Consider the following 25,031-nt stretch of genomic DNA (forward strand, 5'->3'; position numbering starts at 1 on the left):
GATCAAATTATATCTAGTCAGATCTGGTTAGAACTGCTCAGATCTAGCAAGATAGAAACAATTTGCAGATCAAATTATATCTGGCCAGATCTGATAAACCAGATCTGGCCATATCTCGGTAGATGTAATTCTTTTTTCCCGAGCGTCTAGACCAATGAATATCCATCCATAATGATTTACATAAGCCAAAGCACAAAGATGGTTGTAACCCTTATGACTGTCGTAAGTCGTAAGTCGGTGTCGGAAGTCAACGCACAAGGATTGACGTTAGCGTAATATGTTGTATCAATCGCGTCGCATCACGCGACGGATACGATATACGCTAATGTCAATCCTTGTGCTTGACTTACGTCCACGACTACGACTATTATAAATTGCTACGCCATGTTATGTGCTTTGGCCTAACATAGCATGCTTTATATTGGATGCCCATCTAGACAGTCTTACGTTTTGCATATGCAGCGTTGCATTTTATATGCAAGATATAAAGCAAAAAACGTATAAAGCAAACTATTATGAACTACTCGCAAACAGCAATCAAACAAATGAAAAATAACGACTAATTGCGAATTGTTTATTAAAGAGGAGGTAAAACTTCAGATTAAGAGCGACCTCACCGATTTCAATGACCTTGATATATGTTGTCAAGGTCATGACCCCGAGTGACCTTTAGAAGGTTTTAGCCGTCGCTCGTTATTCGTTAAAAAGTTATTAACAAAAATAGTGTTTGAAAAATATAGCAGTTATTTTGAGTATTGGAAGGCATAAATAACTAATATATATATCGAAATAGTTCACGCATACACTTTTCACGCGAGACAAGTTGTCACATGGATTCGTGGCGTGCTTTACGAGCTCGTTTAAGTAGAGGTGGTATTAAGGAGGTTCGATGGCTACAACAAAATGCAGAGAGTTTTATGAAATTTTAATATGTTGTTCTGGAATGCAAAATAAAATTATGTGAATTTTTTAGGAATTTTTCACCGTCCCGTTTTGAAAAAAATCTACTCCAAAAACTAAAAAAAAGTACAATTTTTGGATTAATTAATTATTAAAGCATAAATTGCTTGATTTTTCGTCTGCTAGACTGCCACAGTCGTGAACGACGTGAACAGCAGCACGCATTATACGCACGCGGCGACCAATCAGAGCAATCCCCTTCATTCCCACTACTTCAAACGCTAGTGCGCTGTTTCCAGAACCCCCGCGTCCCACTACTCCCTCCGATGAAGCCATCAAACCTCCTTAAACAAGATAAGTTAGTTGATCATCTGTGTGATTATTTGTGGCGATATACAATAAACCAGTTCGTAAAGCACGCCACGAACCCATGTGACCGCAGGGGACGGAACCTACTGCCTCCACGCATATACTTTCCACGCAAAACGAGTTGTCACATAGGTTCGTGGCGTGCTTTACGAGCTCGTTTAGGTAGAGGTGGTATTAAACAAGATAAGTTAGTCGATCATCTGGGTGAATATTTGTGGCGATATATAATAAACAAGCTCGTAAAGCACGCGACGAACCCATGTGACAACTGGTCTCGCGCGAAAAGTGTATGCGTAAAGACAGTAGGTCCCCTGCGGTCACATGGGTTCGTGGCGTGCTTTACGAACTGGTTTATTGTATATCGCCACAAATAACTGCTATATTTTTCAAACTTTTTTTGTTAATAACTTTTTAACGAATAACGAGCGATGGCTAAAACCTTCTGAAGGTCACTCGGAGTCATGACCTTGACAACATATATTAAGGTCATTGAAATCGGTAAGGTCGTCCTTAATCTGAAGTTTTACCAAAGAGGAATATATGTATATCCGCAGAAGAGAAATAGAGGGCAGGCTTTTAAATCCACAATAGTGCAATTTTTTGCTATAAAAAGTTAATCATATTTTTTAAAAACTAAGATTTAAAAAAAAATTTACTATAAAAACTGTAATTTTATATAAAATAAATAGAAAAAAAGATAATAAAAATCTGTTAAAGTTATTTTCAAGATATTTTGGTTATTGTATTTAGAAACAAAAAATACGTTTAAAATTTAAATTGCACAGACGGCAAACTACTGACAAGACAACAAGTATTGCGTTTTCTTAGGATAGATTTGACAACAGAAAGATTTTCTTGATCCTTGAGCAATCTTTTCAAAAGATTCAAATATGTCATTAGACTCGTGAAAATGTCAACAAATTAATAAACAACTATACGAGTCAGGCGCGGTACGTGGTGCGCAAAGAAATTAATAGTTACAGAAGTAACGAATTACAATGTATATAATTACATCTATTCCAACTTGATAAACTGCGCGCCAATTATTTATCGGACTTGAAACACAGCTATCGTTGGAACATTAATACCCTTCTCTCCCCGGAATTTAAATCAACGCAATTTAATTATTTCTTAAAAACCGTAAAGAATTTATTGCGAAAAATATTACCTCAGCCAGGATTCGAACCTGGAACCTCCCTCTTTCCGTGAAGGACGTCGTACCAATTCGACTACCGAGGCATGTGGTAATATTTATCGCAATAATCTGTTAATAATAGTTGTAACGATGCGCCCCGAAACGCATCATTCCCGGCGAACATCAGCCGGATGCCGCCCGGCCGAACACCCGCCGGGCGAGACAAGGCACGATGTGCTCTTTTTTAAACTAGCCATCGCGCGCATCAGTCCGCAAACGGACTTAGCGCGGCAACCGACTCGGAGCGCCGAGCGATGCCGAAAACGACCGAAAGCCGCCGAACGCAATCGCGGCATCGGGACGCCGTACTTCCCGAACGCTCCACCGCTCCATCCCGGCGCGCGCGATTGCCGTCGCGGTACCCCCGCCACGCCAACACGCCGTCGCGGGCGTATATAAACCGAGCAATGTTGCTCAGTTTTAGATTCCACCGTGAGCTAGCAAACCGATCCGACCGATTCTCCGCTACTCACGGATCCCGAAATCCCACAGTCGAACAACCAGGAGGTAGAGAGTGTTCTCTGCCTCTGCCGAGTGAAGCATCTAGGCGGTTGACTCGAACTTCCATACGAACACCTGTGACACCGGAGTAAACCAGGGTAAGAGAGTTCTTCTCTTACTCGCCAAGGGTCTTGGCCACCCGGTGCCGCCTTCCGCCTACACGAATCGGTGCGCCAGGAGATAGAGAGTACTTCTCTATCTCCACTAAGGGTCTTAGCCGCTCGATATCGCGTCCTATCACGATCCAAACGCCTTACGCGCTCACTGCCGCCGCTATCCAAGCCGCGACCCCGCGTCACCTGCGCCGAAATCGTACACCGCACTTCAGCGAGTCCGCGCGCCCGCCGATCCGCGAAACTCCGCGATCTCCGTATATCATCACTTTACCGACGTCCGTAAAACTCCGCGATATCTTTACGTCACCGCCCTTGTAACCGCGTCCGCGATCTATTGTACGTACCCAGCGACTCCGCGATATCTGTATATCACCGCCGTTAAAAACCGCATCCGCGATCTTCCACACGTATCCATCGACTCCGCGATCACTGTATGCCGCCACTATCGTAGCAGCGACCGCGATCTTGTGTACATATCCACCGCTCCCGCGAGCATCTCTATGTATTCACGCATAATTGAATAAACCTTATTTTGTTTTGTTATATTTTAACCGAGTCTTGTGTCTTCCTCCGCGCCTACTCCGAACCCTGACCAGCCGCGAGCTAAATCCGCGCTTCGGAGGAGTTAGTTACAAACGCGTATAACATATATAAATTTACGCAGGCTGAAACACGCGTTTGTAACTATTATTAACAGGTTACTGCAATAAATATTACCACATTCCTCGGTAGTCGAATTGGTACGACACCCTTCACGGAATGAAGGAAGTTCCAGGTTCGAATCCTGGCTGAGGTAATATTTTTCGTAATAAATTCTTTACAGTTTTTTAAAAATTATTAAATCGCGTCGAATGTTCCAACGATAGCTGTGTTTCAAACCGACAGTCTAACAATCTATGTAAGTCGAAAATTTCGATTTGTAACGCTTTTTTTGTAAATAAGTTGAGAGAATTTCTTAGTTTGTGTATTGATGAGCGATCTAATCAACATCCCAAGCAGCATTTTTCGGTTAACTTTCCGACCAAGGACTACTTTTCTACTAATCACAACGTTGTAAGCGGTTCAAGAAAGTTATAAAATGTAACTTATAATTACTAACGTTTTTTGGACGTTGTCTAAACGTTAAAATTACGACGTGCTTTTTTTATCACTTTCCCAACGTCAAATTCGAAACAGTTTAAGTCCTATTACCCGACGTTAAGATATTTAACGTTCGCCTGACGTTATACTCTGCACTACACTTTTCGAGCGACTTCAATACGTAATTCCCAACGTAAACCAACGTTTTGTTATCAAACGTTGTAAAACGCTAACGTTGCGAAACGTCGCCTGTGGTCATTTCTGACTGACGTTAAGAAATCGCGAGAAATGGTAACAAATTCTGCCTAAAAAAATGTAGAGCAGATTACTGCTGCGTCAAGCGGGCATCGTCGACGGCAATTCGCGGCGTCGTGCGTGAGCTATGAGGAGTATGCGACGAATGTTGACGATCCACGGCCGAACCGGTCCATTTCATCTCACGCGGTTATCGTCGCGTCGTCGGGAAACAACGCGCGCGCGCCGCGCGGTTCACAGCTCGAGAGCGCGTTCGCTCGGCTGCACGGCTGCCATAACCATGCTCTAGATCACCATATAGATGGTATTGCATAGGTCGGATTTGGTTAAGATATACGACTCATTCGCAAATCTAGTATAGAATTTTCAACTAATTAATACTTTATCGACATGTTAAGTCAGTTTGGCGACCTTGTTAAGACTTTTAGTCAATATAGGTACAATTTTGCCTACAGTGGTATACTACTTAGTTTGGAAAAGTCGGAAAAAGTTAATTATTTTATACGAAAAGACAAATTTTTTAGTAAAATTTATCGCACCTTTTACTACGTAAAGTTTGATATAGTGTGGAACGCTGACTTCGCCATTTTCATTCCTCAAAGAGGAAGGCAAATAATCCGCCATTTTCCAGTATATTTAGATTTAAATTTTTTAACGCACTTTATTAACAATTTAAAGCATTTATATAATATCTGTTGTTAAAGTTTTGACAACATATTTATCTTAAAAGTAATTTTGATGAAAAAAAATTAAAATCTACACTTTGGAAAATTTTAGTTATTTATTAGAATATTTAGTAAATTGGAATATTTTAGAAAGGATTCGTCTAATTTTGACCTATCATTTCCACATTTATCAATAAAGTGGGTTTTGTTATACAATTTCAGTGCTGGGTTCGTGTATTTATGGCAAAATTACAATAGTATCAAAGACTGCGCAAACTATATTTTTCCTATAAAGCCATTTTATTTGTGCCAAATTGATAAGTACGTATTATGATACATTTATTACACCAATGCCGTCATATGGTTTGAATGGAAGCACGAAAACTACACCTAAAATGTACGTTGTGAAAGAATAACCTCAGGTCTAGCAGAGTGTACAAAATCAAAGTTTACATACCAACGTTAAAACTGGTGGAAAAAATGTAACCTCAATTTAACTTATATAAGTCGGATTCCAACGTTGGTACAACCTAAATTTGATTCCCCAAATTAGTGCAAAAGAGGGTTGAAACGACGCACGTAGCAAAAACGTTGGATACCAACGTTAAGTGTGTTTATCTTAACGTCGGGCGGACGTCAAAATGCTGCTTGGGATAGCGTCGACACAATACAGAACAAAAAGTTTATAGTCATTCCGTTTATAAAAAACATATCGAACAAAGCGGCTCATTTACTCAACAGCGAGGAGCATATGATAAGATACAGAGTTCTCAATAATCTTGTCTTGGTAAATTCGTAAAAGCACAGAAAGACAAAAAACAATAAATTTATAAAATTTCGTGTAAAGAGATTGCAGTGCTTCGTACGTAGGACAAACAAAGCGACAATTGAAAACTAGATTAAATGAACATAAGAGCAACGTCAGGGCGGACCCGTCAAGACATTCTGTGATTTCCGAACATACCACAAAATTCAATCACACTTTCGATTGGGATAATACATCGACACTCGATTCCGAACCTTATTTTTATAAGAGACTCATTTCTCAGAGATGCTACATATTAAAGAACAAAAAAACGGGATCAACTCTAATACGGACACAGAAAATTTCTTGATGACTCATATTTCAGTATACTTAACAAGTTAGCCAATCACAAGTTTTAAAGAATGTTCGGTTACATTGTTGTTTGTTTATAACTCTGCTCGTCCCGACAATCCGCGCAGTCATCTGACATCCGCGAAACGAGAAAGAGCATTACATAGCACATTTTACGTCCTGACGAATACATGTAAGTTTCAACGGTTTTATACTTACGATAATCATCTCAGTTATACACGATCTTTACAGAAAAACCTTTTTATATTCTGACCACACATTCTGAGAACAATTATGGACCGGACCCGATTTATTCTCGCCTCCGAACGAAGAATCAATTACGTAATTTCACTGACTACATTTCATCTCTGACTTTGACTTCGTAGATGCATCGACATAGACTCAATATGTATTCGTTAGACAATCGAATGGTGATGTGGCTCGATAGGCTTAAGAATTTTATAATATTATTGTAACACAACGAATTCTACATGTTAATTAATTACCACGGCTGAAGAAGACTCAGTGAAGTCGAAACGTTCTGTTCTATGTATATGTACCAATTAATTATATATGTTTTTAAACATCTTTTAATGCTCGTTTATTGACCTTGTTTTTTCTATTTAATTTTCAATTTATACGAGCGTAGTTACTTTTTGGATATTCCAGAACTTATAACAACGTTGTCAAATATACAGAATGGGCCAAAAGTATAAGTACAGTAAAATACTTCATAAACAATGCATTTTAGAAAAAAATGTTTTAGACAAAAGTTGTAAGATTTAAAAAGATCTATTTACTGACCTTATCAGTTTGATCTTAGGTAGCATCCTTAAGGTCAAGTTAGGGTCAATTTGAATTTTTTGAATTGGACTCTATTTTGAATTGGACTCTATTTTTTGGAGCTAATCGATTAAAATGGGACAACCTATACATAGACGCACGCACGCACGCACCCACGCACACATATTATATACAGGGTGTCCCATTTTAATCAATCACCTCCAAAAACTTTTTTATTTATAATTCTAGAAAGAAATGCTTCAGACAAAAGTTGTTTGGTTTGAAGAGAGACATATGACTCCAATGTGAGTCGTGTTATACATGTCGTTATTTTCAAGAAATTTTAAAGCAGACTAATTTCTTAAATAAAACTTAATTTTTTTTCTTGAGATAAAAGTTGTAGATCTCGTCGAGACGTTTTTAAAACACTATAATAAAGTTTTCTTTCGTTAACGATTTCCTGAGATATTTTAAATTTTGTCATATTTGTAATATAAAATATGAAATATCTCATAAAGTATTAATTCACTTTTCGATGACTTTACATTGATACTTTTATACGTGGAATAATAAAAGAAACTGATTGTTAGAAAAAATTACCGAAAAAAAACGCAAAATTGCAATTAAAAATTAATTTTGTTGTTCGCTTTCTTTCATTATTTTATGTACAAAAATGTCAAGGTAAAGTAATGAAAAAGTGAGCACTTTACGAGATATTTCATATTTTATATTAAAAAAGATCATGACAAAATTAAAAAAATCACAAATAAAGAAGTTTTTGGGGATGATCAATTAAAATGGGACACCCTGTATATACAAGGTATTTAAAAAACCATAATATTTATATGGTAGATTAGTACACACCATATTAAGTAAAAAAACCTTAGTAAACATAGGTCGAAAGCTCAAGCGTTTCTAAGATATAAACATTTTTGTATATCATAACTGGCTTACAAGGAAACACGCCGAACCCAAACTCTTCGATTTTGTGAGTATGTAGAGTGACTCATTACATGACTAATGGTAGGCTTCATTTGCCCTATTGCCCTTTAAAAGTATGATTTTCAATTTAAAAGTCAAAAGCTTCCACTTTTTCACATATAACTCTATTATAAGAGATAGAGAAAAATGTTTTGAATAAAAGTTTAATGTTAAGAGTTAAGGTCTACAAAGTAATATAAACAAAAAAAAATTTGCAAAATATTTTTCGCAATATAAAATTTATTTACATCTTTATTTACACCACTTTGTAGACTTTAACTTACCATTGAACTTTTGTCTTAAACATTTTTCTCTATCTCTTATAACTTAAGAGTTGTATGCAAAAAAATAGAAACGTCCCTTTGACTTTTAGGTTAAAAATCATACTTTTGAAGGACAATAGGGCAAATGAAACATACCATTAGTCACATATTGAGCAAAGGTCTATCCAGACAAACTTGCATAGCGCATAAACATAAGCATAAAAAAATTGATTGGTTCATATACACGTGCATAAGGAAATAGACCAATCCATTTCTTTATACATATGTATATGCATCCATGCAAGTTTGTCTAGATTGACCTTTACTCTACATACCCACAGAAACAAAGAGTTCGGATGTGTTCGGTGTGTTCCCTTGTAAGTCAGTCATGGTATAGTAATATACAAAAAATGTTTATATCTCAGAAACAGTTGTACTTGCAACCTAAGTTACGACCTTTACGACCTAAGAATTTTATACTCAGTACGGTGTGTACTATCTATCATATAAATAATAAATAGTTTTTTTTACATCCTGTATATAAATATATACATATATATATATATATATATATATATATATATATATATATATATATATATATATATATATATATATATATATATATATATATATCAAGAGACACGGTAGTGTCTCGCGCCAAGTACACGCGGAGCGAGACCGACCGTGACTCTTTTACGCGACGCGACGTGTTGCAAGTAACCGAGATGTTGAGATCTCGATAACGAGTGAACGGATCAAGTTCTAAGTAGGCTTGATCGATAGCTTGGGGTCCAATTAGAGGAGGGGGGTCTCATAATATTCTGCTACGTGCCTTACGAGCGGAGATATTGCGACGCAAAGTCCAAATGTGAAAATTTTTTATTAAGATACTTCTGCTTCTTCTTCTACTTCTAACGCCGACGTTTTATATGATGACGTCATAATCAGAAACATTACTTTCACTTTTTCGACACTGGCGGCGCAGGTATCGCCAGTTAGTTTCGATATCGCGCGCGTATTTCGAAATTAGGTCGATAGACTTATCGGTCAGGAGGAAGATTTCTATTTAGGTAAATTAGGTATATATATAATATTGAGTCAACGGAAAAGAAGGTTCTTTACGCTTGGCAGAAAGTGCCGCTAGGGAATTTCTAAGTCGATTCTTATGAATCAAGCTTGAATTTGATGTCTATGTATCCCAGGTTGCCGATGACGAGGTCCAGATAGTGCGCTTTATAGTTTTCGGTGTCCAAGTGTAATAATACATTGAATTCGATGTCTACGTGTCCCAGGTTGCCGATGACAAGGTCCACATAGTGCGCTCCGTAGTTTTCGGTGTCTACGTGTATTAATACCTTGAATTCGATGTTCACGTGTCCCAGGTTGCCGATGACGGGATCCAGATAGTGCGCTTCATAGTTTTCGGTGTCCAGGTGTAATCGTACGTTGAATTCGATGTCTAGGTGTCCCAGGTTGCCGATGACGAGGTCCACATAGTGCGCTCCGTAGTTTTCGGTGTCTACGTGTATTAATACCTTGAATTCGATGTTCACGTATCCCAGGTTGCCGATGACAAAATCCAGATAATGCGCTTCATAGTTTTCAGTGTCCAGGTGTAATCGTACGTTGAATTCGATGTCTAGGTGTCCCAGGTTGCCGATGACAAGGTCCACATAGTGCGCTCCGTAGTTTTCGGTGTCTACGTGTATTAATATTTTGAATTCGATGTCCACGTATCCCAGGTTGCCGATGACGGAATCCAGATAGTGCGCTTCATAGTTTCCGATGTCCAGGTGTAATCGTACGTTGAATTTGATGTCTAGGTGTCCCAGGTTGCCGATGACGAGGTCCACATAGTGCGCTTCGTAGTTTTCGGTGTCCAGGTGTAATAATATGTTGAATTCAATGTTTAGGTGTCCCAGGTTGCCGATGACAAGGTCCACATATTGCGCTCCATAGTTTTCGGTGTCTACGTGTATTAATACCTTGAAATTGATGTCTAGGTGTCCCAGGTTGCTGATGACGAGGTCCACATAGTGCGCTTCATAGTTTTTGGTGTCTAGGTGTATTAATAACTTTAAATCTGAATGGGTGCGTTCAGCCAATACTCCACTAGCCTAGCAATCGTGAGCAGTCGCTCGTTTTTGCTCGTTTCCTCTCTTTTTAATCCAGTAGGTTAAAAGAGAGGAAACGAGCGAAAACGAGCGACTGCTCACGATTGCTAGGCTAGCAAAGTATCGGCTGAACGCACCCAATGTAGGACACGTAGATATCGAATTCGAGATATTAATACATGTAGACACCAAAAACTACGAAGCGCACTATGTGGACCTCGTCATCGGCAACTTGGAACACGTGGCCATCGAATTCAAAGTATTAATACACCTGGACACCAAAAACTATAGAGCGCGCTATGTGGACCTCGTCATCGGCAACCTGGGACACCTAAACATTGAATTCAAGCTTGATTCATAAAAATCGACTTAAAATTTCCCTAGCGGCAGAATTAAAATTATGTCATGACATAATAAAAATCGCTGAATTAAAATTATGTCTAGACATAATAAAAATTAAACAAAAATTATGTTTAGACATAATAAAAATTGGATGAATTAAAATTATGTCTGACGTAAAAATAATTATCAAAAATATCGATACCTGAAGATATCGGTACATATACAGTTGCGAACAACATTCAGTAAGACACGCAAATAAAAATAAATAAAGAATTTTACAGTTAACGACTTATTAACATTAATCATGCTTTATTGCGATTATGTTTTAAGTTGAAATTGAAAAATATATACAAGGTGTACACCTAAAAGGGTTACAGATTATTATTTTAAAAAAACTAAGCAAAATATTAAATTGTTGTTTTCTTTAAAAATAATAGTCCGTAACACTTTTAACTTCATACCTTGTATTATATACGGTTTATGAGATTATAAGATATATTGTTTATAAGATTAAAATGCGTAACACTACAAAAAGGCGTGATATCCGTACAAAATTACCTTTTTAAAAAAAATGTAAAATGAACGCCAAGTACACGCATAATAGTGTATATGTATTATGTTGTTACCCTGTTATGTTGTTACCTCGAAAAAAACAAAGTGGTAGTATTATACCTCCAAATAGCTTTATCCTGTACATACTGTTTATACAATGCGTAATATACTACAAAAAGGCGTGATATCCGCATAAAATTACCTTATTTAAAAAAAGGCAAAAAAATGCGCCAAGTACACGTATAGTAGTGTATATGTTGTTACCTAAAAAAAAAAGAAAGTGGTAGTATTATACCTCGAAAAAACCTAAGTAACAAGTGGTAGATCTTTATATCTCGAAAAATCTCGGAAAAAACTAAAGAGTAGTATCTTTATTTCCGAAAAATTATAACCCAAGTGATACACGTCACAAAATTATGTTACCTTATCAAAAAGAAAAGTCGCGCTTCAAGTGATCTATTACAATTACAAAAAAGAAATGATATCTCTTTAAATTAGAGCGCCAATTACAGAGAGAACATGTATATTGCCTCAAAAAATAATTGTTGCACTACATTGAAAAATCTTTACATTGTGTCAATTAGAAAAGAATGTATAATAACAATTTTATAAGATTAAAAAATTTTATTTAAATTTAACAAGGGAATACAAGATATTTAAATACAAAGTTATTTACATGTGTATTTTTTAATGGCCACAAAGAATTACAGAGGTAACAGTACAAAATAAAAATATTTTATTAAAATACATAAATTTTTCTTGTAAAAAAACTTGGCGCTGCTAGACCTCAAAATTTTAAATAAATAAATAAACTTATTCTATACTTAATTATAAGCCGCATTATCCGCCGTCCGCGTAGTCACGCACACCCATATCACTCACTCCCACATCCACGCTGATAATCATTTAATATTACTCCCATTGTATTCTTCTCTGAATTTTTTTTATTTATTGTTATCCTTATTTATTTAAAAGGTCTAGCAGCGCCAAGTTTTTTTACAAGAAAAATTTATGTATTTTAATAAAATATTTTTGTTTTGTATTGTTACCTCTGTAATTCTTTGTGGCCATTAAAAAATACACATGTAAATAACTTTGTATTTAAATATCTTGTATTCCCTTGTTAAATTTAAATAAAATTTTTTAATCTTATAAAATTGTTATTATACATTCTTTTCTAATTGACACAATGTAAAGATTTTTCAATGTAGTGCAACAATTATTTTTTGAGGCAATATACATGTTCTCTCTGTAATTAGCGCTCTAATTTAAAGAGATATCATTTCTTTTTTGTAATTGTAATAGATCACTTGAAGCGTGACTCTTCTTTTTGATAAGGTAACATAATTTTGTGACGTGTATCACTTGGGTTATAATTTTTCGGAAATAAAGATACTACTGCTTAGATTTTTCCGAGATTTTTCGAGATATAAAAATCTACCACTTGTTACTTAGGTTTTTTCGAGGTATAATACTACCACTTTTTTTTTAGGTAACAACATATACACTACTATACGTGTACTTGGCGCCTTTTTTTACCTTTTTTTAAAAAAGGTAATTTTGTGCGGATATATATATACTTGGCTTTTTTAGTCTAGATCCCTTCCCTAAACCCTATTTCTTCTTACTTTTTTCTTCGTAGACAATTTTTTTTCCACTTTAAGTTATATTTTTCTTTCTTAAATTTATGTATATATAGAGATATATATTTATTTTTCCCGCGCATCGTGCGGATGTACCCTCTGCTCACCCGCCATTTTTGGCTCACTTTCATATTTTCAGTTATTTTTTCTAATTCTGTATCGCGTTGCATTTTGGTACTCAAGTCAGGTAATACAACCCTTTTATTTACTCTCATTTGATAAAAATGTATACATTATTTTTGATTTTAAAAAAGTTTCAATTTTTCCGCACCATAAATGCCTATGTGTTTTCTAATTTCCGCAAATTTTGAGATATTGGGCCAATTTTTTTGTTTCTCGTTGGAGGAGGAAAATGCCTACACATGCAGACAATTAAAAAAAAAAATGATTTTTCAACGTATTCGAACATTCTAAACACATTGGCATAGAAAACTGAAAAAACAGCACCGGTTTTAAGAAAATACGTCCATTACTAAAAAATTAAACTCATTGCCGCCATCCCCAAAAAATTAGAAAAATTTTGGAACCGTTTTAAAGAAAATCGGTCCATTAATTGAATGAATAGGTCATAGTCAGAAAAATTTTAGCACTTGCAGTTTCTAAAAAATCAGTACATTAATGAAAAATATGAAAAATTATATACATCATAGCCATCTCCAAAAAATTAGAAAAATTTGGGCACCGTTTTGAAGAAAATTGGTCTATTAATTGAATTAATAGTTCGCAGTCAGAAAAATTTTAGCACCTGCAGTTTCCAAAAAATCGGTACATTAACAAAAATTTAAACCTATATAAAAAATTCTACACATCTTCGCCGTCCCCAAAAAACTAACGGTTTCAAAAAAATCGGTTACAAAAAATTATCCATAAAATTATCCATAAAAAAATTTCAGATATCTCAAAATTTACGGCAATCACATACATTTTTTTAAACAAAAATCGGAAACCTCTTTATTATTAGCAATTTTTTCTAATTCTATTACATTCTTTAGTTCTTTCATATATAATTTTTTAAGATTTGGTCAATTAATTCCCAAAAAATTAGAAAAATTAGGCAACCAGTTAAAAAAAATCGGTAACGAAAAAGTAACTCCACCACCGCCATTCTCGGAAATTTCTACCCCTATTTCATATACAATTCTTTAAGATTCAGTCCATTAACGAATGAGTATAATCCCCGTAATTAATGAAAAATTAAACCTATCGCTACCATCCCCAAAGAATTCGAAAAATTTTGGCACCAATTTCAAGAAAATCGATCCATTACTGAAAAATGAAACCCATATGAAAAATTATACACATCATCGCCATCTCCAAATTAGAAAAATTTTGGTACCGGTTTGAAGAAAATCGGTCCATTAATGAAAAATTAAGCCCATTGCCACCATCCCCGAAATTTTCTAAAAGTGTTGGCACCCGTTTCCAAAAAAATCGATACATTAATGAAAAATTAAACCTATTGCCACCATCCCCAAAAATTTATAAGAATTTTTGCACCATTTTGAAGAAAATCGGTACATTAATTTAAAAAATCGGAAACAAAAAATTATATATACACATCATGGCAATCCCACTTATTATTTCCCGAAAAATTACATATTATTTCCCCAAAAATTAGACAAATTGTGGTACCGGTTTCTAAAAAATCGGAAACAAAAAATTATACACATGATGGCAATCCCTGGAAAATTCTACCCTTATCTATGACCCCTACTTTCTATATAATTATTTAAGATTCGGTACGTCTTTGAAAAATTAGAAAAATTTGTGCACCGGTTTCAAGAAAATCGGTCCGTTAATGAATGAGTAGCTCGCTGTCGGACATTAAATACTTATTATTTCCAGAAAACTTACATATTATTTCCCGAGAAATTAGAAAAATTTCTGAACCGATTTCCAAAAAAATCGGTAACAAAAAATTATACACATCATGGCAATCCCCAGAAAATTCTATCCCTACTTCATATACAATTCTTTAAGATTTGATCCATTAACGAATGAGTAGTTCGCAGTCAGACAGACAGACAGACAGACGTCAAGTACTTATATATATATATATATATAATACATATATATGTATATACAAATGCCAGATATTTTTTTACTTATTAATAGCTTTATATTGCATTTGCTATAAGCAATAATAATAAAATAATACATACAATATCAGAGACCACTATAACTTTCTGCAGTCTTATTCCAGCAGCAGTTAAATTTCTTGCCAAATATGATGTGTTGGTATCAATTATTTGTCCGCGCAAAATTTCATCTCCTATGACTATCAAACTTGCTGTACAGATATGCTGTATCTGTTGTGACATATCGTTCTAAATTCTGTTTTCACTAAAATGAAAGAAAATTAAGAATAACTAGTGATTTTTCTGTATAAATAATATACAATTTATATTTTTCTTTATTATGCATAACACATGTATAAAACATTTGTTTTATTTATATCTTATCTGATATTTTTCATAAAACTTTAATGAAATAATAGCATGTAAATATTGGAATAACTGGATGATGGAGAAAAGGTAAGAGAGCTAAATAATAAGCATTATCTTACATCTTTTTGTAATATTTATTATAAAAATTGTAATAAAATAAGGATGTATATGTGTATCTGTGTGATATTGACAAAAATTATTATTTTCTTATTATATTTTCTGTAATATATATATATTTAATAGAAAATAGAAATATATTATACATTATATTGTAATAGATATATTAAAGCTATTCATTTCTTTTTCTTTTTAAAGTTGTATCTGTTCCATCATTGAAGCTGTTACATCCGTTTGTGCTGGAGTCACCTTAGAAACCAAAATCTCTTTATTTGTTTGAATAGCTTTCTTATGAGTTTGTTTTGCACCAAGTTTTACTTTGGAATTAGATACTTGAAAATCCTTGTCTAATTTTCTTAATAGTTGATCCATACTAATTGTTTTGTTTTTCTTTGATATCTTATTTCCTTTTAGGTCAAACTTTAAAGCACAAAAATATATGTTTCATTAAAAATATTTTTCATTCATGCTTTATTATTGTATTCACTTATTGTTAGATCAGTTTATAGTAAAAATTGTCGTTTTTGCAGAATTAAATTAAATAAAAAACATATTAAATTTAAGTATCCATTTAAGAAACAAATTAACTTTAAGTATCCATTTTTATTTTAAGTTTGATAATTTTATTTTTTAGATTGTTTAATAAATCAAAAAACAATAGGTTTGACAAATATATCCAATAATATTATTAAAGTGCAATCTTATAACATATATCTCATACATTAAAAATTTGTAATAATTCATCACTTACTTTCTTCAAATTAGTAATTATTTTTTTTGCCTTAGCTTTCAACTTAATACTGCGAGCTGTTGCAACTTTGAAAACATTTTTGTTTTTATGAATTCTCTTGTTCTTTTCCATTTTCTCTGTAACATTCGTTATATCATTCTTTATAAACAAATTGTTATAGATCACTAGTGTTACTAATTTTAAGTTTCTTCATTGCTGGCTCCTCGCCTTTAACTGTTTTTAGTTTCAGTAAAAATGATACTCGAACCATTTGTTTATTCGGTGAAACATCCCTAATATCATGTATATTGACAATAGAATCAGTAGACAATGTATAACCAAGTTTTTGCTCAATTAATAACTTTCCAAGCATGCAAACATCATCTCCTTTATTTGCTTTTACGAAACAATATATATGAAATATAGGTGACTTAAGACAAACTTTTTTTAGTTCTTCTTGTGTAAACCAATTAGGTAATATATCCAAAAATTCAATAGCTGATGCAGGTAAATTCATTATTATGTGTTCAGAACCAGGTAAATCTTGAGCCCGTCTGGCCAAAATATCATCTCTAACAACTTTTCTCAAGAAATCTCTACCATCCATGTTAAAAGTTTTAAAATTATCTTTTAACCTGTTAATAGTAGCATTTTTTTTAAGCCACTTATAGGATTCAGGATTTAAATCATTAGCAAATACATGGATCTTTTTACGTGCAGCAGGAATTGCAAAGGGTCCCACTCCTGCAAATACGTCGTATAAAACATCACCTTGCGTCATAAATGTTATCATTCGTACATGTTCAGTAGACAGACGTGGATTCCAATAAACTTGTGCAAAGTCAAACTGATATGTACAGCCGTGTTCTTTTGCAACTGTTATTGTGTTTCTTTCACCAGCCAGGATTTCCATAGCAAAATACCGGAACGATGTATCAATTGTATTAATTTTATTTACTACTGTTCTTGCACTTGCAGTCTTATCAAGAAATACTTGACCAATAATAAATTTGTATGGCAAGTGTATATCACGTAAATTCAACTGTACAATATGTCCTACTAAACTGTATGCTGTAGGAACTTCAATATCTTTTGGAAGAATTGATTTCAATATTGTATCACGACGATAATTGTCATACTTTATTGTAATGTTCATTGTACTAAAATATTCATATTGATCTACTAGTACTTTTCTATCAGTTTCAGTAATATCTTCAAATTTTTTAACAATATCAGGATTTAGATAAACAATAGCTCCGTTGTTCATCTTTTGAATTGATTTAAAATTACACATCTTTAACAAATATTTTTTTAACACATGTATATTTTTTGAGATAGCAATGTCATGTAACTTTAATGTCGATACAGTCACAACTGTTGCAAATGCATCACGATCCAAGTATGTCATCCCACGGACAGATGCTGGAGGAACCAGCAAGGAAGTCATAGCAGTTGTATAAAAGCTGTACTGGTTATTCAAGCAGCTAGATTGCCGTACACTGAAGAATCTGCCAATTGCCGTATACAGGATCATACTGTAGAACAATACAAATAACTGACCATAATAGCTATTTCATTAGACAATTCTTAATTTAATAATAATAAAAAATACAGAAGTAATAACAAAATATTATTTTCTACACATTAAAAAATACAAAGAAGAAAATCAAAGTATAAATAATATAATAAACTTTAAAAATCTAATAGCTGTATTACAAGTGAAATATACATTTTGATTCAATTCACAAATTAATTTATATCACATAAATTATCTCTACATTCACATATGTTTACTAACAACTTTTATTGCATTTTTGTAATTTTAAATTATTTTATTATATGTATGTGTATGTGTGTGTATATGTATATATTATATATATATATATATATATATATATATATAGAAATATATCTCAATTAATTATAATTTTCTAGTGTTTCTTTGATCCTGTATATCGACAAAAGTCTCTTCTTTTTAGCTGTATTTTCTTCCAATCTTTTTCTTTTTTCAAATATAATATATTCAAATCGACAATTTTCTTTTTTCTTTTTCTTTTTTTTTGCTTCAAAAATGTCCTTCAAAGTATAAATATAATCTACTTTGTAAAATGTAAAAAAATATAGCTAAGAGGAACAGATTTGACTATATTATCATTTATTGATAACAGACATAAATACAACATTTTAATATATTGATAAACTAATGTAGAAACTCTACAAAGACGAAAAAATACATGCTCTTGTAAAGATTACATTAAATTTTATACAAGGTTGAGATTAAGTCAAGTTTTAAGGTTAGAATTATACTACTATTTCATAAAATTATACTGATAGAAAACAGGATAAAAAAAGATTAAGAATATTTACCTGATAACTGTTTTTATAACTAATTCAATATTTAACACAGATATTCTGTTCCACAATTTTAGTTGAAGAAAAACAAAGACGAATTTAATACTCAGTAGTCAGTATTGATTTTGGAGAAATCCGTACCTCGTGCAATGAAAGCATCTAGATTCTAGAGCTACGTCACAGTACCATAGCCAATAAACATAAGTAAAGAATAGACTGCGCGTTCCCTACTTTTCTCATGTAGAAAAGTGGGTGCTTTTCATTAAAGGCCATCGCACACTTGCATAGGTTGCATAAGCATAGCATAAGACCGCTGGACCAATGAGCATCTTATGTAAATTAATATGGCGACTCTATGCTGGATGCTCATTGGTTTAGCGTAGAGACCCTGTAATCAGAGTTAAGGTTGGTTTATAATAGCCGTAACCGTTGATTTAAGCCGTAATCTTTAAGAAATTGACCAATCACAGTCGATTATTCTTCTCACATTCGACTGTGATTGGTCAATTTTTTAAAGATTACGGCTTAAATCAACGGTTACGGCTATTATAAATCAACCCTAAGGCTGCGTTCGGTTTGGACGCTCACGCGCTGTAAGCGCTCACGCTTATAATGCTAGGTCTACAATGCGAGTCGTAAAAAGTCGTGAGTCGTAAGAATTTACCAATCACAGTCGATTATTTTCCTCAAATTTGATTGTGATTGGTCAATTCTTACGACTCACGACTTTACGACTCGCATTGTAGACCTAGCATAAGCGTTGTTTTCAATCGTTCGATTTGGTATCTGAGCGCAAGTAATAAGAAATGTCGTTCGTTTTGGCAATGTAAGCGATTATGAGCACGTTAAAATGGCAGATGATAGGTTATTGTGTTATATTTGCACAAATAATAATATTATTAGAATTATTATTTAATGAGGAAGAATATTTAATTTTTAAAATAAACCCTTTTTTTAGAATAAAGCGAGCAACATTTAATTTTATTCTACAAATTTTAAAACCTAAATTACTTAAAGGTGCCATTACATGGGAGCGTCCGAGCGTCGAGCGTTCGAGCGTCAAACACGTGCGCATCACCTTTGCGCAGGATTCTAAACCGTTACAGATTTCAGCGTCTTGACGCTATCACAGTATATACAGTAGCGCAACTCCTCTGATTTCGTGTTGGCCAAAACGGATTGCGCATGCGCGAAATAAAGCATATTTCTGTCTCTTTCTTCTTACTGTCTTTCCTTTTCTAACGGATTTAGAGGCACATTTAAATGGCCTAAGGCGTTAAAGTGCTATAGACAGCTATAGAGTGACTTGATAAAAGTCGGAAAAAATTGTGTAAATTGTGTGATTGTACAGTGTGTGATTGTGAAGAGATTTGTGAAGTGATTGTGAAGTGATTTGTGTATTGGAAGTATAGAAAGGAAAGTTAACCTGTATAAATTTTATACAGGTTTCTTTTTCTTTGAAAGCACTTTGATCTTAGCTTTGTTTCAGATTTTTTTGCTACGAGAAGGAATTAGAAAATGGAAAAAACTATTAAAGGCGTTAAAAAAGAAAGTCATTGGTGTGCAGTGACAGGATGTATGAGCACCATAATGTGGAAAACGACACTTCTTCCTTTGTCCAAAAGAACATGATAGGTACAATACTATTTTAATAATTGTTATACATCATTATTTCATTATTTGCGTAGTTTAATTAATTATTCTGACATACACAGGTGGTTTTGGCATGGGTTCAAGCATGCAGAAGATTGGATTTAATACCAAAAGGCCCCGAGTATATGCTCACCGCAATTGTGGATTGTGTCATGTACATTTTGAAGAAATCAGTATAAATTGTCAAAAGTCGAGCTCGCCTTCATCCAGATGCTGTACCAACAAGATGTTTAGAGTTTACCAATAATAAGTAAGTTTTCATTTATATTCGTTTTAATTACTCTTTATTTGGAAAAATCTAGTTTTGATACTTAAAAATATTTTTGATAGTAATATAAAATAATTAAAAATATAATATTTTACAGCAGTGTTACTACAGCTTCTACAGTATCAACAGATGTAATATCAATGGAAAATGAAAATAATAATATGTAAGCTATTTTTGCATTTATTATAAAAATATTAGAAAAATTAAATTTAAATTAACACAATAACTCAAAAAACTGAAGGAAGTTTATGTATTTTATTAGTATACAATGCGCGAATTATACATATATTTAGTTTTTTAATATTAATAAGTTTTTAATATTATTAATGCAATTTCTTTTTGCGCATTAGCTTAGCATTATCAGTAAGTTTCAATAATATATATTCATTATTTGTAAAAATTTATCTACATATATGTTATAAAATAAAATGTAAAAATTTTATCAATATATATTGACCACATACTATTGTATCATTAAAAAATTGAGTTTATATTACTACACACACACACACACACACACACAAAATGTATAATATATTTAATAAATAATATATTGTAAAATGTGACATATTTTATAAAAATATATAAATGTATACATTTAAACTAAAAAGTGTTATATTAATTTTAAATGTTTACATAATTTCTTTGTGTGTATACTTTTATGCGAGAAAATTATTCTATATATTATATATGTTATATACTTATATTTTACATTTATTCCTGACTTATCATATAATATATATATATATATAAATAAATATATATATATATATATATATTTATATAACATACTGTTATATTATTTTAATTATTAGTATAATATTTCATATATTAATATTTTATATGTCATTATTTGCCCATCATAACGGATTCATCTATTATATATGTAATATTTTTTAATATTTTAATTTCTTTCATTTTTTTACGCGCGCATTGCTGACATTGTACATTGTTAACAATAATTCTGCATAATTTTTATTGAAACTAACAGACACGGTTGTATCTCGCGCCAACTGCCGTTAAATTAACCTCAATATGGACTGAACGAGTAGGAAGGGAGAGATGATGAAGAAAGAAGTGAGACAAGAATACTGCTTTATTTCGCGCATGCGCACTCCATTTTGGCCAACACTAACATCAAAGGTGCCGACAGAGAGTTGCGCTACTGTATATACTGTGACGCTATTCCTATTGCAATGGCGAGTGACGAGGTAAGTAGGTTATGTTCCTGTTTTGGCATATCTCTTGTTGAGATAAGTAATTAAAATATTGTATGTTAATAGGCATCAGATATAACGTGCGGCGTGTGCACGGCAACAATTGTAAGAAAAAATATTAAGAGTCACCAATGTGTGCAACAATGGCACGGTATTACCATCGAGTCTGAGTCCCAAATATTTTATCCTACAAATGGTATGGCCTATAATTCATTAAATTATACAATAATATACAACTATTGTATATATACATATATACATACATATATATATATATATATATATATATATATATATATATATATATATATGTATTGAAAGACATTGTAAGTATAAGCAGTATGTGTGCGATTTTGCAGAAAGAAATGAATGTTTGGCAAGAGTAATATGTGATGGCAAGGAACAAATCGTATTAATAAATAAAGAATCACTTGGTCAATCCTATTTGAAACAAATACAAATAGGCAATGAAGTGACAAAGTCTATTAATCTATCGGTGGATGATTGCTGTCCTTCAGTGATGATTCAGTATTGTGCTCAACAGCAGTAAACAAAAATATAATAGACGAATTATTGATCGAAGAAGTCAGAAAGAGACCCCCTATATACGATTACACACTGCCTTTGTCTTTCCGTGGCAGACAACAAAGTTGCAGAGTTGTGGGCAGAAATTTCTAATGCTCTTAAAGGTACCTGTATTACATAAGCCTGCGAATTACCAAATAAAAACAATGATATTACATTAAATGGTGTAAAGTATGTATTAACAAATTTATTTAACCCATTGTAACAAATGTTTTAGGTCATTTAATGTGGCTAAGGTCGAACTTACAGACGGCCAGATTCTACCAGCGGATATAGCTATTGTTGGAATAGGATCCACTTTTTATACCGACTGGCTGAAAGAATCTTCTGTTCAAATGAGGGACGATGGTGCTATACCAGTAAATAAGGTATAACATTTGGACACGGTACTAATTATGTACAGTTCTAATTATGTATCATTCTTCATTTTAATAATTGGATGTTAATCGAATTCTAGCATTTAAGAACAAGTGTGGAAATGTATATGCTAGATGTGACATAGCTAAAGCTCCGATATATGGAACCGCCGACACGTTAGCTGCGATAGGTCATTATTCTTTAGCTCATTATCACGGCAAAATTGCGGCTCTAAACATATGCGGTAAAGAAACTTCTTTGAAGACTGTGCCATTCTTCTGGACGAACTTACTGGGTAGAAATTACAGATATGCAGGTAAATTTGCACATAATATATTTATTGTACTTTTAAAATCGAGTTTAAAATACTCTGTTTGCACACACAGTATTTCAAAAGTATAATAAATTACGCACTTCGTAAAGATTTAACAATCCAATTAAACAATCTTTATCGCTTCATTTTCAGGCCATGGAAACCCTACTAGCATAAAGATTCATGGCTCACTGGACAAACTGGAATTCTTCGCTTACTATCTTAAAGATGGCAAAGTAATAGGAATTAGTAGTGTTAATGCTGATCCAGTTGCAGCAGATTTTGCAAATATGCTGTACGAGAGAAAGATACTAACAGAAGAGGAGATTAATACAGATCCGTTTGGTTGGATGAAAAATAAGCCAAAGGATGTCTCAACCCGGTTTCAAGAAAGCATTCTTATTGACGTGCAAGCTTGAGTTATTTTATACAAACGAAATAACTTAACGATTTCGAACAATTATGTCACAGTATTAGTCTCAACTTTTACTTTGTACATTCTCAATGTACCTTATTAGACGTAACTTGTGTAATATATTTCATGATACTGTTCTTATGTTAAGAAATACTTCATGTAGTATATTCGGCATTGTGCACAAAAAGAAAAGAGAAAATTAAATGTCATTGTTGAATTTGTTGCTTATTTAATTTACGAAAACCTAAAGGGTACAAGGCACCAAAATTCCTCACCCGAGGAATGCAACCGAAAAAACCCCCCCCTCACTCGCCATTGCAATAGGAATAGCGTCAAGACGCTGAAATCTGTACGGTTTAGAATCCTGCGCAAAGGTGATGCGCACGTGTTTGACGCTCGACGCTCGGACGCTCCCATGTAATGGCACCTTAACTCTGATTACAGGGTCTCTACGCTAAACCAATGAGCATCCAGCATAGAGTCGCCATATTAATTTACATAAGATGCTCATTGGTCCAGCGGTCTTATGCTATGCTTATGCAACCTATGCAAGTGTTCGATGGCCTTTAATGAAAAGCACCCACTTTTCTACATGAGAAAAGTAGGGAACGCGCAGTCTATTCTTTACTTATGTTTATTGGCTATGGTACTGTGACGTAGCTCTAGAATCTAGATGCTTTCATTGCACGAGGTACGGATTTCTCCAAAATCAATACTGACTACTGAGTATTAAATTCGTTTTTGTTTTTCTTCAACTAAAATTGTGGAACAGAATATCTGTGTTAAATATTGAATTAGTTATAAAAACAGTTATCAGGTAAATATTCTTAATCTTTTTTTATCCTGTTTTCTATCAGTATAATTTTATGAAATAGTAGTATAATTCTAACCTTAAAACTTGACTTAATCTCAACCTTGTATAAAATTTAATGTAATCTTTACAAGAGCATGTATTTTTTCGTCTTTGTAGAGTTTCTACATTAGTTTATCAATATATTAAAATGTTGTATTTATGTCTGTTATCAATAAATGATAATATAGTCAAATCTGTTCCTCTTAGCTATATTTTTTTACATTTTACAAAGTAGATTATATTTATACTTTGAAGGACATTTTTGAAGCAAAAAAAAGAAAAAGAAAAAAGAAAATTGTCGATTTGAATATATTATATTTGAAAAAAGAAAAAGATTGGAAGAAAATACAGCTAAAAAGAAGAGACTTTTGTCGATATACAGGATCAAAGAAACACTAGAAAATTATAATTAATTGAGATATATTTCTTATATATATATATATATGTCAATTGGCTATTTTGACGACACCGAAGAATACCCGATATTACTGCATACATTAGAGTACATTAACCCTCTGACGTATGCATAACCAAAAATTTTTCATTTAAACGCATCAATAAGTATGTATAAGCAATTCACTATAGGTAGACTATTTTGACGACAGTACAAAATTATGTACTGTCGTCAAAGTAATATGAGAAGGTTAGTCGGAAAATTTACAATTCAAGAGGGTAAAAGCGTAAAGCTAGAAAATCTGTTATAGTATTATATATAATTATTAACTAGTGTTTGATCTGTTAATAATTAATATAGTTACATAATATAATGACAGATTTCTAATCTAGGAAATAGGTTACTTTAATTGTATTAAAAAACATTATATTGCAATATAACCTCTAGTATAAAATCAATTGATATAAAAAAT

The 25,031-nt window shown here is 33.1% G+C and overlaps 3 protein-coding genes across 8 annotated transcripts; 2 read left to right on the forward strand and 1 right to left on the reverse strand.

The window, feature by feature from the left end:
• Window positions 1–15,425: 15,425 nt before the first annotated feature.
• On the reverse strand, window positions 15,426–18,805 carry LOC143895380 (tRNA (guanine(37)-N(1))-methyltransferase). 6 transcript variants are annotated; one of them, XR_013256311.1, is made up of 4 exons: window positions 18,520–18,805; window positions 17,651–17,687; window positions 16,174–16,289; window positions 15,426–15,842 (listed from the first exon to the last, which is right to left on the reverse strand). XR_013256311.1 is itself a non-coding variant. In XM_077402446.1 (2 exons), exon 2 carries the CDS (start codon window positions 17,684–17,686, stop codon window positions 16,328–16,330), a length of 1,359 nt encoding a protein of 452 aa, XP_077258572.1. In that variant the 5' UTR covers window position 17,687; window positions 18,520–18,805; the 3' UTR covers window positions 16,170–16,327. The 6 variants fall into 6 exon arrangements, 1 of the variants encoding a protein (XP_077258572.1); XR_013256310.1 differs by having other exon boundaries at window positions 17,622–17,687; XR_013256309.1 differs by lacking the exon at window positions 17,651–17,687.
• A 2,803-nt stretch (window positions 18,806–21,608) lies between these two features.
• Window positions 21,609–22,731, forward strand: LOC143895374 (uncharacterized). Its single transcript, XM_077402440.1, has 5 exons — window positions 21,609–21,636; window positions 21,709–21,838; window positions 22,002–22,331; window positions 22,445–22,595; window positions 22,685–22,731. The coding sequence occupies exons 1-3, from the start codon at window positions 21,622–21,624 to the stop codon at window positions 22,190–22,192; spliced, it is 336 nt and encodes a 111-aa protein (XP_077258566.1). The 5' UTR covers window positions 21,609–21,621; the 3' UTR covers window positions 22,193–22,331; window positions 22,445–22,595; window positions 22,685–22,731.
• Window positions 22,389–23,529, forward strand: LOC143895379 (apoptosis-inducing factor 3-like). Its single transcript, XM_077402445.1, has 4 exons — window positions 22,389–22,393; window positions 22,445–22,595; window positions 22,693–22,900; window positions 23,051–23,529. Exons 1-4 carry the CDS (start codon window positions 22,389–22,391, stop codon window positions 23,314–23,316), a joined length of 630 nt encoding a protein of 209 aa, XP_077258571.1. The 3' UTR covers window positions 23,317–23,529.
• The last annotated feature ends 1,502 nt before the right edge of the window (window positions 23,530–25,031 follow it).

Source organism: Temnothorax americanus, unplaced genomic scaffold (genome assembly GCF_048541705.1).
Source record: "Temnothorax americanus isolate GAGA-0224 unplaced genomic scaffold, ASM4854170v1 Scaffold156, whole genome shotgun sequence".
NCBI lineage: Eukaryota > Metazoa > Arthropoda > Insecta > Hymenoptera > Formicidae > Temnothorax > Temnothorax americanus.